General features: G+C 32.3%; 1 protein-coding gene across 1 annotated transcript; it reads right to left on the reverse strand.

Annotated features, from left to right (window-relative positions):
• Nucleotides 1–10,081: 10,081 nt before the first annotated feature.
• Nucleotides 10,082–13,765, reverse strand: LOC107477732 (probable beta-1,3-galactosyltransferase 2). Its single transcript, XM_016097791.3, has 11 exons — nucleotides 13,416–13,765; nucleotides 12,535–12,631; nucleotides 12,355–12,410; nucleotides 12,055–12,266; nucleotides 11,882–11,942; nucleotides 11,600–11,672; nucleotides 11,371–11,491; nucleotides 11,096–11,183; nucleotides 10,878–11,003; nucleotides 10,668–10,777; nucleotides 10,082–10,493 (listed from the first exon to the last, which is right to left on the reverse strand). Exons 1-11 carry the CDS (start codon nucleotides 13,526–13,528, stop codon nucleotides 10,345–10,347), a joined length of 1,206 nt encoding a protein of 401 aa, XP_015953277.1. The 5' UTR covers nucleotides 13,529–13,765; the 3' UTR covers nucleotides 10,082–10,344.
• Between the last annotated feature and the right edge of the window lie 2,856 nt (nucleotides 13,766–16,621).

Here is a 16,621-nt window from a genome sequence, read left to right on the forward strand (position 1 = left end):
AGAGTAAGTTTTATTTGTGTTCATAAAGTTTAAATCGTCTTATTTGTATTTCAAATATTTATAAAAGTGATTTAACATTATCATACTATCAATTATACTAATAAATCATATTGTATTTTTTAATTATACTCACTTTGATGTATTTATTCTCAATTAGATTTCATTTAGATGTGTTTGATTTCAATATTATACCCATTATTATTTATGTTTAGGTTCAATTATGTCTTTAAAAAAAATGAATTATGTAAATGTTGAAGAGATTATTTTCAACTTTTAATGATCTACTTTTTGTAATGGACCATCGGTTCTGTCTCACAGGAGTGATCACGGGTCGGATTAGTTCGGGTTTGGAGGAAAATTAGAACCGAACCAATTTAATTGTAATTGGTTCGGTTTAGTTTAGATTTATATTTTTTTGTGTATGTATTCGAACTAAACCAAATCGATTAAGAATGAATTGATTCATGGTATCCGATAAAAGAGAAATTCATAAAAAAAAATAATAAATAAAATTTTTATCTTAAAAATTTTGTAAATATAATAAACATGTAAAATCAATAGAAATAATCTAAACATATTAAATACCAAATACATCCAAAACATATTAAAAGACATATATATTTTAAATTTTTATTTTTTTATTTAATTAACACATGGTCGGGTCCATGCTTTTTAATTTCAATATGGAGATAAAGTTTGGGTTGGACGCGGTTATGGAGAAGGGGGGTGCTTGACCTGTGTGTGGTGTCAGCCAAGCCACAAATCGGACCATGCGTTTTCAGTCAGCCTTCTCGGATGGTCCGAGTTGTAGTTGAGAAACGGACCATGCGAGTTCTGACTCCCCATCCACGTGTCACGCGCAGACGACTTCTCCCAACGGTGTCCTTATACCCAACATTAACCCATACTCAGCATCCGTTTTCACTTTCATCTTTTTTTTTCCAAAGAAGAGTCATTACTTCTTCTTCTTCCTTTCTCCACTTATTCTTGGTTTGCATGGTGGAAGCAAGCTCAAAATGCCAAAGAAAAAAAATGTAGAAATGTTGATCGTCTTGAATTTTATATTATATATTATCTCAGTCATCCAAAATATGTAAGTTTTTTTTGAAATTTTTTTAATATTTTATAATTAAAATTATTATTGTTAGTAAGTTTTTTTGAAATTTTTTTAATATTTTATAATTAAAATTATTATTGTTAGAAAATTAATTATTATTATTATTATGAGAACTTGAGTAAGAATGTTTATTATTGATTTTTACGTGATTACGTTATACTTTTTTTAGAATTTTTTAATATTTTATAATTATAATTGTTATTATTAGGAAGTTAATTATTATTATTATTGTCGTCGTTAGAATTGAATTTAGGAATGTAAATGATTATTATTATTTTTACCTGATTATGTCATTTTTTTTGGAATTTTTTTTAGTTTTTTATGATTATAAATATCATTGTTAGGAAGTTAATTATTATTATTGTTGTTAGAATTGAATTTAGAAATGTAAATGATTATTATTATTTTTACTTGATTTATGTTTTTTTTGTGGAATTTTTTTTTAGTTTTTTATAATTATAATTACTATTGTTAGAAAGTTAATTATTATTGTTGTTAGAAATTGAATTTAGGAATGTAAATAATTATTATTATTAATTTTACCTGATTATGTTTTTTTTTGAAAAATTTTCTAGTTTTTTATAATTATAATTATTATTGTTAGGAAGTTAATTATTATTATTATTATTTTTAGAAATTGAATTTAGGAATATAAATAGAATAATTATTATTTTTATAAAAAATTTAGAAATATATGTAAAAATAATAGTTAGAATATTTCTTTAAATGTAGTTAGAATATTTTTGTAATAATTTTTAAAGTTATCATTTTTAAAGTTATAATTAGTTAATTAAATTTTATAATTAATTTTAGAGATTATGGTTTTAGATATTATAATATTTTTTTGTGTTACCGTGAATAAATAAACAACTAAGCTAGAATTGTTAATTAAATAGGAGCATTATTAGTTTAATAAGAATTGGAGTTATGTATTAGTTGTTATTGTTAATAGTTAGTTATGAATAATTTTTAGGATTATTAAGTTAATTTAGAAGTTAAAATTATTTATTTTAATTGGATTTAGTAAGAAAATTTATGATAGTTGTGTGGTTTCAATCAATATGTTGTTGAGTTAGTTGTGCAGATTTTTTACTAACGAGAATTAATAAATTGGTGGGTTAGTACATGGTTACTATTAAATGTTGTAATTAGGAAAAAGCTTAGCACGAGTTTGATATTTTAGTTGCTCTAGTAATAAATTAGTAAATGTTAACGAGTTGACTAATAATAATTTGTTATGTTTTTATAGAGTTTAAGGATATTGACATGTGATCACTCAGTCCCTCCGGATCGGTACAATGAAAGGGTGGAGGAGCACTTACGACAAACTGGTTTTTATCATGCATCTCAGATTGGGTAGTCCAATGTCAGAAAGCACTGATGAATGCTCTAATCGAAAGGTGGCACCCAGACACACATACCTTTCACCTTTCGATCGGTGAATGTGCTGTGACGCTTGAAGATGTGGCAATAATTCTTGGTCTTTCGACGGACGGTCTTCCAGTCACAAGGATGACAATGAGTAGTTTTGAAGTCTTGGAGGCGGAGTGTTTATACCAATTTGGAGTTGCACCCAGTAAGTCGGCATGTAGAGAAAGATACATAAAACTGACCTGGTTGCGGGATCTAAAAAAAATTTACAGTTGTCTAATGAAAACAATATACAGAGGTACGTGAAGTGTCACAATATGTTGTTGATCGGAACGATCTTGTTTGGGGACAAGTCTGGCGCAGGTGTGCATTGGAACTATCTTACACTGCTCGTGATTTTGGGAGTATTAGACAGTACAGTTGGGGATCGGCATGCCTAGCACACCTATACAGGGCGTTATGTAGGGCATCTCGTTATGACTGTAAGGAGATCGATGGTCCGCTAACACTTCTGCTTGGTTGGGCTTGGATCCGCCTGCCATATCTAGCGCCGATTCCTAGAAAACCCTGCAGTTTTCCGCTTGCAAATAGGTAATATTATCTTACAGTCACCTCGAATCTTATTATTTAAAATCCAATTGTGTTAATGAAATAAGTCATATTAGGTGGCGTAACTGGGAGCGTGGAGACCGTTGCTATAGATATCTTACGCTTGCTCACTTTAGGAAGGCCTTTGATGATCTTCAGGAAGGCCAAGTGTGTTTTCATTAAAGAAGAATTTGTTTCAGGTTTAGTGTTAGTGTTGATCTTATTGTTATTGTTATTGTTATTGTTATTGTCATTGTCATTGTGAAGTGGATTGTAATTACGAGTTTACTTTATCTTTCCCAGTTCGTGTGGGTTGTTTATGCTGTCGATCGCGTGGATTCAGATATAATTTCTCCAGACATCTACATGCACTCGGTCTATTGGAACGCTACGGTGCCGTTGGTCAGTTTTGAATGCATTGAGTGGCATGCAACTGATAGGTATAGGCGACAGTTCAATTTTTTTCAGGGAGTTCCGCATCAGGAACGGAATCTAGACAAGACACACGGAGAAGTCCTGACTGGTCCTAAGAATCTTAACTGGCCACGGCCACGACTCATTCATTTTGGGTGATACAGTGGACAAATAGGTATAATCACGTTCTTACTGAGCTTCCTATGCCTTCACAACATCCCTTGGATACTTACAAGTACTGGTACTGGGCAAAATTTGGGGACCGTTTGAACTTGTCCAATCTTGTGGTTCAAGAGAATGATGAGGATAATCAGGATATGGATGTTGACAATCAAGAGCAGGAGCCACAGTCACCTCCACCTCCGAATCCACTTCCACAAGAACAACCTATGTCCTCAAGATAATATGTACTTCAAACACGGTTTACCCCATCGTACCCAATACATCAATAGCATTGGGGTATGCCACTGTTTGACATAGAAAAAGGAGGTTTTAGCCAGTTGCTTGGTTTCATGGCTGCAGATGCAGGACAATCACAATATGCCCAACAGCCTGATTACTTTATGGCGGGTAGGTATTCCTTGGATGCGTGGCATTCGTTAGCCACTTCGTCCGGTGCTTCTAGAGGGTTTGTATCTATTGACTCTAGTAGGAGTGATGGTGGTCGTGGGATTCTTAATAGTCAAAATCCTAATCGTGTTTCAATGGGTCTTATTCAAGAAAATGCTAACACACTTGAACAAGAGACTAATGGGTATCTAGTAGATGAATCAGACGACGAGGACGAGGACGAGGAGGATGAAATAGAGGAGTCCGACGAGGATGAAGAATCTCGTAATGATGGTATTATATTTTATACATTGCCTTACTTGTTTAATGAGTTGATTATATTGTGATTCAGTTGACTATATGGTATACTTGGTTGGTTTATAGAACTTATTATTATACTACTATGGTTTCTCTTTTGGTTTGATTACTTTATGTAGTTGTTTAATTAAATTGTATACAGGTGAGGCACGTACAATCTCAAGGTTGATCCGTCATGCCGTAGCGCTAGTCGGTACATTCCTTCTGTGTTCAGAAAGGCCGCCAAGAAATGCAAGAATCTTGTGAATGATGTAAAGTAGACAATGAAAAAGTAGTTATTGTGTAGTTAACATTTTGTATTTATCAGTAAAATTATTTATGTATTAATTAACTGTTTCAAGTTCTTCAGGTATTAATTAATTGTTCTATGTATAATTACTATCTATCTCATGGACTAGTTGCTATAGTTATAATGTTTCAGATATCATAACATAATATTTCAAATATCATAATATGGAGGAATGTTTGGATAATACATAAAGTCGCATTTGTCACATAGTAGATTGTCATAGGTTACAAAGTTTCAGATATCACAACGTATGAATCTACTGAGCATCTCCGTCGGCATTTGCACCAGCTATCTGACAGCATCTACTACGATTGTGTCCCTCAGCCCCCATATTGCCTACATCGCCTGGGATGACGTAACATTCGCGTATCCATCTCATTCAAGAAGTGCGTAATTCTGGGCCGACCTTTGGAAACGCGTCTCAGGAATGGATTCGGTACGAATCGAGACCCATTATAAACGGGCCATGTAGTTGGATTCCTTAGTGGCCTAAACCTAGCTCGGTACACCCGCCGAACTTGGTCCATCTTATACACATCTTGCACATAGGCTTGTCAATCCAGTCGCTGATTTACACAACATGCAAAGACATGTCGACAAGGAATCTGGTCCACCTGGAACTCTCCACAGTCACATCGTTGTCGACGGCATATTCCAGTTCACTTGGCATCTCACGCACCTCAAATATCTCATTCTGCCGGTCGAAGCAACTGACCTGTATGTTTCCTTGTGCTAGCTGGTTTGCATGCAACTTTGAGGTCACGAGCTCAGAAAAAGCATGCCCAGCATTAGTCCGTGCTTCCGCCTCGGCTCTTTTTTGGGTGAACAACTCGTTCAGCCTGTAGAATGTTGTCTTGACAAGAGCAGTCATGGGGAGATTGCGTGCACCCTTCAGCACTGAGTTGATGCACTCCACTAGGTTCGTCGTCATGTGGCCCCATCGGTAGCCACCATCAAATGCCAATGCATATTGTTCGCGGGGAATTTAGTTTAACCAATTAGTGTAAGCCTCTCTCCGTTCTCGTAAATGCTGGTAACGCACTTCGTACTCGCGCACCGTCCGCAAATAACCTGTACGATAACAAAAAAAAATCGTAAAAAAATGGATGACAAGCACTTGTTCAAGGTAACTCTGTTAGCAACGAACTTAGAATTACTCAACGTTATCTATATTGACGACCAGTTTTTGTAGGTACCTTGAATTTTCTCAGAAAATTCGACTCTATGTGCCTGATGCAAAATATATGGAAAGCTCTGGGAGGTTCCCAAGCTCCATTACTACGTGCCACAGTTGCATTGATGGATTCGTGTCGGTCGGATATCAGTCCCACACCGTCCCGAGTGACAACATGTTGTCGCAGGTTATTGAGGAAAAAGTGCCACACATCAGAAGTCTCTCCCTCCACAATAACAAATGCAATTGGAACGATATTGTTGTTGTCATCCTGTAAAACTGTCACTAATAGACAACCCTTATACTTTCCGTACAAGTGAGTCACATCCACCTGGACAATTGGCTTACAATGTCTGAATGCTCTAATGTAGGGGTAATAACTCCAAAATACTCGATGCAATACCCGGATATCAGTCACCAAGTCATCGCCTTGATATGCATGCATAGTCTCGAAATAGACGACAGCTGATGGCTCCTTATGACACATGACCTCAAACCATATAGGCAATGTTTCGTACGATACTTCCCAACATCCGTATATTTTTTTCACTGCCTTTTGCTTAGCCAACCATGCTTTCCAATAACTGACAGTGTAGTTGAACTTCAATTGCACTTCTGCAATAACTGATTTTACCTTTAACGAGGGGTCAGCCTCGACCAACGACTTGATGGCTTCTACAATTGTGATCGAATCCAGCTTAGAATGATCCTGAGAAATGGTGGCTCTGGTACAGGTGTGACTATCATTATACCTCCTTATAACTCAACAGTGCTTCCTGATGATCATGCTAACCCTGACAAGCCAATCACACCCTGACCCATATTGTGTACACTTGGCATAAAATGTCAACGGCTCCGACTCATATAGCCGGTAGTCTACACTTCTTCGGATGGTATACTCTTTTATTGCCTTAATAACAGCTTCCCTAGAACTGAATTCTATCCCTACGGAAAATTCACCGTCTGCGACAATAGGAATTTCTGCGGCGAAGGCAGCCAAACAGAAAATACTTAATAAACAAATATTTAATAATCGAAACTAGAAGTAAATCAATACTCATAGCATCAATTATGATATAAATAAACTGTACATCTGGTCATTATCTCATTCTAAACAAAATAACAACATAAACACATAATTAAGTACTGATTAATAAATACTAATTTTTTAAAACTAAATCACTAACTAACTAACAACATTATTACCTTAAACTTAACTAAATAAACTGATAAACAAATGCTAGTTGAGTATCTTTTCACACTTCACTTAACTATTTGGTCCATCGATCAATCTAAATTATTACAAGCTTCTAATCCTATTTATAAATATACGCAACCACGTACCTGCACTCATATATTCCGAAAACTCTGGAACATGCATGGCATCTAAATCCAAAACTCGCATAAAAGACGGCTCCTCAAACGGCACTTCGTTTGCGAGTGTATTTGCTACGTCCATCACATTTGGAGCCATGGTGCCATCACCTTTATCTTCATCACCGTCTGGACCAACAACTTTGTAATTGCTTTCGAACTCTTCTTCACTGTCACTATTGTAATCTTCACGTACAATATTCTGGTCGGCCTCAGATTGTTCGAACTCAACGTACAACTCGATGAACGAGATTTGAGCACGACTTTCAATATACATTAAAAACATCTTTTGACATCTCAGAATCTATCTTCTCATAGATCACATCTTTGAACTCTTCAAATGAGATTGTGAAGGGAATAACAACATCTAACGGATTTTCACAAATGAATTTTACTCCTTCAGATGTTTGTAACAAAATCTGACCAAAATAATACACTTTTAAAAGAACTCTATCATCTATTTCTCTCACTCCACTAAATAACAACAGAAACTACACTACCAAATTTTTGGGCTACATACCAAGAGGGAGAAAAACAAAAATGGAGGAAACCAGAGGAAGAAGCGAGCAAGATGAAGAAGAAGACGAGATCTGAGACTCTTCTACGAGTTGAACACTTTTATATATACAATAGCCCTAAATCGAACGCAACGATTAGGGAGAGCTGGCTCAAATTAAATTTAAAAAAGTAAACTCGAACCGTGCGACTTCCCGGACCATGCGAGTTCTATCCCCTGCCAATCACATAAAGCTGTCCCACTATTTGGTCTAGCACGCCCTATTTCCATATCCAAGCACATCACACTCATGGGTTCCATAACGAAAAAATTGAGCCGTCGATTCCACGGGTTAGTTCGAATTAGACCCGATTACCCGTTGGTTTCAGAACCAATTAAATTGGTTCGGTTTGGATTCGGACGGATATCGAGTACTATCTCATACATTTGTATTCTAACTTTATAAAGAATTTTTAAAATTCCTACTAAAACTTATGATGTATAATTGACGGTAGGATAACATTAAATCACTTTTACAAACGTTAAAAATACAAATAACGATTTAAACATTAAAAATACAAATAAAACTTACTCCAAACATTAAGAACAAAAAACAATCTTTAACTCTTCATTATAATCCTTCTCACGCATTTGCAGCATTCATTTGATTATTACTCCTTTACATTGCGTAGTCAAGTATGATTGAAAATGGAAATATGATTTCTATTTTTACTTTTTATCTTTATTTTTTAATATTTTTATTTTTAAAAATTTTATGAAAAAAAGATAAAAATAGTGAAAACAATTAAAATCTATTTTCATTATTATCAATTCTTTTTATAAATTCTTGAAAAGAAAATATATTAAAAATAAAACTAAAAAATGAAAACAAAAATAATCAAACTCTAAATAGATGATAATAAAAATAATTATATGGTCAACTTATTAAGTGGAGGAGTTGCAGCTACTTAGCAATAAACCATGATGCAAGAACAATTAACTTTTACGTCTTAATCACACTCTTACCTTTCCTATAAAAAAGATCTAAGCAACTTACGAAAAGGAAACTTTCTCTTGCTGATGTTAAAGGTTCAAAGAAGTAAGATATATTCCCACGAGAAGCAAAACGATTGTACCATTATTAGTTGTTGGAAAGTGTTAGGCCTTTCCTCTTAATCATTGGTTTCTTATCAGCATAAAATTGCTTCCTTGGAATTTTTTTTCCTTAGATAATTTTTTATTGGTGGCTACTCTAGTGAAGGATTTATGATTATCATTATGTGAAGATATTTTATTTTAATAATTAGATAATAAATTATAAGACTTAATTTTTATATGTTATAAAAGTGTTATTTTTATTTAAAGTGTAACTAAACAAATAAGTCACATTTTTTAAACAAAAATCATTATAAAAAAATATTTTTAACATTTTCGTTAGAGTAGCTACCTTTTTAATTAGGATTACTCATTAAGAGTTACTTACTTACTTAACCCTATAAATAAGAGGAGTGCTACGTAGCCAAAAAAAGAATATACTATCGATACAGTACAAACTAAATGCTACTCTCATGATAAGAAAATGTACTACACTTGCTTATCAATAACATACTTATTAACATTCAAGTTGAGCTAATAAGCTGAGCTTATCCAAATTCAAACTCGACTTATTTAATTTATGAGTTCAATTTTAAGCTTAAACTCAACTCACTAGTTCACGAGTTCAGCTTATCAAGCTATTAACGAGTCGAACTTGAATTGGCTCATGAAATGGCTTAACTCGATTCCAGCCCTACTCAGACTACTAAAAAGAGTTCTATGTTGTAAACTTGTAACCCATTGGATCTGTATTTAGATACTGTTATAGTATAGTAGTACATTTGATTTTGAAAACAATTTTGAGACGGTAGATCTAAGGAACCAAGCTCATTGTGAATTATTTGGGATAACTTATCCTTAGATTTTTCCAGTAAAATAGAGGGATTCATGTACATTGATGCAGGAGCAAGTGTCCTATTAGAATATAAAATTATTTTGAAATTATTTTGAATAGTATATAATAATAATATTTATTTACTTTTATTATATTTTGTTAATCTAATTATATAAATTATTATAAAATTATTTTATCAAATTTGACTTTACTAATATATGTCGTGTTAAATTAATCTCAAATTAAATAAAAATATCTTATTAAATTTTAAAAAGAAAAGCTAATAGAAACATTAAATTTATATAGACTACCTATCAAAAAATAATTGGAAAAGCGAGAAAGTCAAAAATCAAGATAAGTCACAATGATCCTAATAAAGTCAAATGTGGGATAAGAAGAGATTTATTTTTTTTTATTAGGAGCTTGATAGCCATGGAAACTATTAACAACAAAAGTGGCCCTTCAAGCATCAAAGAATGGATATAACTATGTGGTGGTACTTCTCTTTTGGCTGCTACCATGGTCAATCTCCTCTATCTTAAAATCTAGAAGTTCCATGGAACAACCATATACACTCTCTCGCTTTCACACACAAGATTAAATCTTGTATAAAATATTATATTGACAACTTTTCTATACATGCTTCAGAAAAAGAACAAAAGGAAAAAAAAAATCTCACAGCATGGTAGTGAATAGTGATCTTCCTGAGTTTGGAAGAACTCTCCTAGAAAGAGGCACTCCACAAAACATTCTCACCTTCTCCACACCTTCTATGTACCTCTTTCATCCGATCCGCAGACCTGCAGATTCCGCTGCAGCTCCAATCGAACGAAGCAACGCAAATGTTGCCTGCCTGAGCCTTCCATTCACAATCTGCAAGAGTTACCAATTCAAGGATTTTACATTGTTCACATAAATCATATAACAAGGTAGTCAAAAATTGATCTAAAATCGCGATCTAGCCCACGATGCTTGCAATGCAAGGAGACTTGTTTTCAAAGATTTGAGGTTAACATAATTTATAGTCTTTGCTGGAAAAGTATTCACCTGGAGGAGTGCCACAGCAGAGTCTTCGATCATCGATATGCTCCACATCGAGTCCAATAAACCATGATCCAAGCGACACATCCTCATTGGCATACTTGTGAAGAACATTCCTAAAACATACACAACCTTAGCTACCTTTGTTCTTTAAATTGATTTCATCTGTAATTGATTCTGTTTTTCGGTTCCTCGACGAGGCGAATTAGGACTTACTGGTTAATTGAAATGTAAGTAGCCAAATCGTTTGAAATGGCATACAACTGCCCTGTGGCGTGACGAAAGTACTTGTTTCCATTCTCACCGAACTTCCAATATTCCGGTTCGTGGTACCTTACTCCTCTGAGCAACAATATAGGTAGGTAAGAAACTAAAATTCGAAGAGTCTCTACTTCATTCAACAAACAAAGCATAAAAAGAAAAGTAATTCTCACTTTTGAGATAGTACAGGTCCAGATTTCATGCATCCAATGTATACCCTCTGTTTTGATCGGTGTCTAGCTAGAGTATCTCCCAGTGTTGCTGAAAAAAGATTGAATAGCATATTAAGGGTAACATACTATGGAAACTAAACCAAGGTCTGGAATTCGGCACAGGTTGAAGATGTTTACGAGAGAATATTCAAGTAGTTTAGACTTCAAGTAATAGCAAAATGCCAACTCTTAACATAAATTTAGAGATTATCACAGTAAATTGTATCTTTAAATACCTATATTTACATGAACATCGTCATCGACTTTGACATAGAAGTCAGCATCCCATAAGTTAACAGCAGTCGAAAAGTATGTCTTTGTCTTTGCCGACAATTCAAGGTATCCTTCCACATGATTCTGCATGGACAAAGCATAAGGACTTGAAAACCAGTGGCATCTCTCATTTCCCCTTCAAAAACCATAACCTTATCAAGAGGTTCTAAACGATCACATTTGTAAAATTACCAGCCTCAAGAAATCTCCATGCTTTCTGTCCTCTGCTTCAATAGCTCTATCCAGGATACCCCCTGATGTAGCACTATATAAAGGATAAAAAAAGGGGTCAATTTATAATTCGGTCAACAATGTTCATGAACTCTCTAAGTGGTAATACTCTACAGCAAATAGAACTATAATTCTGAAGAATGAAGACTAAAATGCAAGATGAAAATGATCCACTTTCTTTTTTAGACTATTCGAAATTGGAATAAGACGAAAGGATTGGAAGATTGACTATTATATATCTACCTGTGACCAATTACAAAGCGCATAATAATGCCCTTCTCCTCCAGCCTTTTCCTTTTCTCACCTATTTTCCATGTTATCCAAAGAACCAATCATCATAATCCATAACCAAAACACCGAACAGAATAACATAAAATCCTAAACAGACACTAGGAAAATCGAAACAAGTTATGAACCTTGTGGCATCCAGGTGGCACGAACCGAGTCTCTTCTTTTCCGGCTGCTGAATGCAGTGTTAATACCTACAACCATTAGGTACTTTCGCTTCCCGGATGATTCGGACATCCTGATATCGTCTGGAACAGGAGCGCCACTTCTTATTGATTCTTGAGCAGCCCTTGCAGCAGCCAATTCCATCTCCAAATTTGAAATAGTCTTGTCCAAATTTCTACATCCATAACAAATCCCCATAAGTATAACATCCAAAATACCAAAACAATTATTAGACTTAAAATAGTAACACATATATAACTTACTGCAAGGAACCATGACCCTTGAAAGCTTCCTTATAAATATCTTGAGTCTCTTGCAACTAAAAAGCAAAGCCAACATACATAAATATAAGAAAAAGGTTATCGAAAGATATACTCTCTAAGATGATGATAGCATGGTTATAGAAATTAATCAAGTATATATAATATGAAATTAATCCTCACAATTCTCGAATTGCAACCCTCCGAAACTACATTCAATTTTTCGGATTCTGCGGATGTTGATCGCGCAAGTCCTTTTGGTTCAGGAACAGTCCACATCCTATTGTGAAATAAAAAACATTTTCAATCACAAAAGCACCACAAATAACTTTTCTTACCTTTTTCCATGTCAATGTTTTCACATACTAATCTGATATTCATATCCTTAATAACTTAACAAAGTGGATAAGAAAATAAATGAAACATGTTTGAAGATTTCGGCAGCTACTGATTCTTAACCAAAGCCAAAAAAGCTACAACTATACAATAATTTATTTTCACTAAAAATAAATAAATGGAAGATAAAGAGCAGAGGAAGAGATGTTATTACTTATTAGACGTTCATTAAGTCTTAAAAAGTCAACTATGAACTATCCGAGATAAAGAGAACAATAATGGGAATCTTACACCGAAAATTGGGATTCTTTAGAATAATTCATAACAATTGAATTCAGATCTAATTATGTAAATCAACTTCTTCTATGAGCTTTTGAAGAATGAACATAAGAATGTAAGATAAAATACTAAAATGGGGGAAAATTGACTAAGCAATGAATTAACTAAGAACTTCAAAACCATAAATTGAACAATTATAGAAACAAAATTGGTGCCACAGAGATCTAAGAATACTAAATGTTAAAAACAAATATATTTAACAAATAAACAAATACTGAAAATACATATAAACCATTGGAGAATATAGCTTGAAAAAACTCAGCGAATTCAAGAAGTAATTAAATTAAAATTACCATATTTTCAGTAATATAAAAAAATGTGGACTAAACAGTGAAGAATACGTTATTAGAGAGAGAGAGAGAGGGAGAGGGAGAGAGAGAAGAAAGAACCTGTTTGTGAAGAGCATCCCAGCACAGAAACTTGCGACACAAAGCAAAAGTGCCCATCTTTGAGTTACAATGCTTCTAGAAGGAAGAACCTCTCCCCTGTTTTTCCAACTCATTCTAATTTTGGGTCTTTTCTTTTCCTCTTCTTTATTGTGAAACTAACTAGCTTCAATTTTAGGAGCTTGAAGAGGAAAAACCCATGTACAAAACGAAGAAAAGGGAGCAACTTTGAAAGAAAGCGAGGTGGTCCTTCCGAAGAAGAAGATACGAGAGAGATAGAGAGAGAGAGAGAATGAGAACAGAGATGCTGTGTATTTTTATAATTATTTTTTATTTTTTTTTTTAACTTGTTTTGGTGGTTGGACTGTTGCTTTTATTTATTTGATGCTGTGTTTGGGTGTGTTTTGTGTGTGATGTGAATTTTATTTTCTTTCTTTCTTTCATTCTGTGTTAAGGGAAGGGAACGTTGAACAGAGGTGAAGAGAGAGAGACTGCTTAACTGACCAGGCATTTCATTTTACCAAACTGTCCTTGTCTTTCTTTAATGGGATACACTAACTGTAACTGTTTCCTCTTCTCATTTACCTTTATGCCCTTTTTCCCTCCATCCCTTCCTTAAACCAAATCCCCCTCTCTAGTCTAATCTTTTAGATCTGTTTCTGTGGTCAATTAGCCTGCATTCAGAATGAGAGATTGATTCATCAGGACAAAATGACACTTAAAATTCAAATATTAGTGTTTTTTCTTCTACAATATATTTTAGTACTGACGTGCTTTTTTTTATAATTCTAAAATTATTTTACTTTTTAGAAAAATTGTGTTTAGTCATGATAAATTGTATGTTATAAGTTTAATAATCATATTATCTATACATACAAAATCAACCATGCATCAAATAAATTACTGGAACAAAATATATGTTAAAACATAAAATATATAATATAAATAATTTGTGTATGTACATAGTATTTGTAAATTTAAATATAACAGATAGGAGAGTAAATAGAATAATAAATCTACGATAATAATGTATGCAGAAAGTGTATAATTTTTTGCGTAAAAATATTTTTGTATGCTAAATTTTCATGCGTAGGTTACAGCTTAGTACATATTATAATTTATAAGTTGATGAGGTTTTGTTAAATTGTCGGTGGATGAAAGCACGTGGTCTGATGGGAGAATGAACCCTCTTTTAAACAATGGTCACGTGACATGTTGATAATGCTAGTGTTCCCTTCAAAAATAATGAGCAATTCTTAATATCACATAGAAAACAATAATGCTAATTATACGTTAAAATTAATTATTAGTGTAGAATATATATTAAAATATAAAATATATATTAAAAATAAATTAAATTATATATATAAATATAATAGTTGATTTTGATATATAAATAATTTTTTTAATAAAAAAGAATAAGAAAATTTCAACAATAAAATACTATAACAACAACAACAAAGTCTTATTTCATTAGATGAGATTGACTACATGAATCAAATAACGTCATTGTGTTTTGTTATGTATTATGTTTACAAAAAAATCGTTTATATATAAATTTCGTTTGACCACTTCATAATGGTCTTCTTAGATCTTTCTCTACTTTTCACCCTTTGTCCATCTTCTACTTTTCACCATTTGTCCATCTTCCATCTCATTCACTCTTCTAATTGAGTATTCTGTCGATCTTCTTCTCACATGTCCAAACAATTTGAGAAATAAAAAAAAGAATATGCTTTATTTTAATTATATTTTTATAATTAATAATGTTAAAAACACTACTTAATCTTCTTATTGTAAAGTTTAGATTTTTAATATGTTAAATTAATGTCATTTTTTTGAATAAATATACCCTAGTTTTGTTTTTATTTGTCTTTTTCTTGTCCTTTTTGTCGAAACAAAATTCTCACTGCAACAAATTTTAATAAACTACAAATAAAATGAAAAACGAAAGCTGAAACTTTTTCCATATATATATAAAAAAAAAGTTTTACTTAGAAATATGGCGACACATATTCGATTTGATACTTGACGAAAATATCCTAAATTGAACCCCATATATCATGTCACTACATATATATGAATGATAGTTGGGGACCTTTGAGTTTTCTAGGTATATATATGCAATATACAATGGTGACATTAAATTAAGGATAAATAATATTACTTTGTCTTTAATGTTAAAAAATGATTTTAACGTTTATTTTTATTTAATTTTATTTTTAATATTTTTTTATATTAAAATTATTTTTGAAAATTTTAAATTTTCTCCTTAATATTTTAAGTGGAGTTAATATTTAAAAATAATTTTAATATAAATAAAAAATATTAAGAATAAAATTAAATATAACTAAACATTTAGAATATTTTTGAAAAAAAAATAGTAAACATTAAGAATTGAACAAAAAGTATGTTTAGCCAAAAATTAAAATTATAAATGATTAGGGTAGTGTGCTGTTTTGATGCAAATACATGAGATTGAAATGTAGCAATGCATGTGATGCAAAGCATGAAACCACGTTGAGACAGTTCAGGGTTGTGAAGAACTCCACGTGTTACCATTATTCAAACTTTTTAGTTCACATCTTCCTTCTATTTAAATTCTCTTTGAAGGGAACATAAAAATTAAATAATAAATAATATCATGTGTATTTTTTTTATATATTATTTTTTGTTTACTTTTTTAATATTAAAAGTGATTAGTAATAAATGAGAGAACAAAAAAATACACACATTTTAAATAAAATATGTACAAAAAGTGATTTAATAATCATTTTTCTGTAAAACATTGGTCTAGGAATATTTTGATACAGGGAGAAACATTCTAAAACTGAATGATGGAGGAAAAATCCAACATGTTTGTCAAGTTGGCATGATCATTAACGTATTGTTCACAATTTAAAATTTTAATTGTTGATTCAAGTCTGTGTCGTGATGCTCTTGCATCATGCAATAATTGAGTAAATATTGACACTTCACAGAATAATATAATTAAAGAGAAAATGATCAGTTACATCATGTTGCATTTGTCATTATTACTTATTGATTAGCAAGGATGAGAACATAATTAGCTATTTTAATTTAAGATAGATTAAATTATGATAACACTCACCTATAATTATTTTTATATACAATTAGTAATTAAAAAGTATAAAATAATAATTTAGTCAAATATATTAAATTATTTACTATTTTTATTTATTAACTTT

The sequence above is a fragment of the Arachis duranensis genome, chromosome 3 (assembly GCF_000817695.3).
Source record: "Arachis duranensis cultivar V14167 chromosome 3, aradu.V14167.gnm2.J7QH, whole genome shotgun sequence".
Classification (NCBI taxonomy): domain Eukaryota; kingdom Viridiplantae; phylum Streptophyta; class Magnoliopsida; order Fabales; family Fabaceae; genus Arachis; species Arachis duranensis.

Coding starts and splice junctions, on each gene's coding strand:
- LOC107477732 (XM_016097791.3), bottom strand. CDS start 13,528: ATGAGTTGGAAAAACAGGGGAGAGGTTCTTCCTTCTAGAAGCATTGTA. Junction 11,943..12,054: donor TGCCACCTGGATGCCACAAG/GTTCATAACTTG, acceptor CATGGAAAATAG/GTGAGAAAAGGAAAAGGCTG. Junction 11,673..11,881: donor CGCTTTGTAATTGGTCACAG/GTAGATATATAA, acceptor TCCTTTATATAG/TGCTACATCAGGGGGTATCC.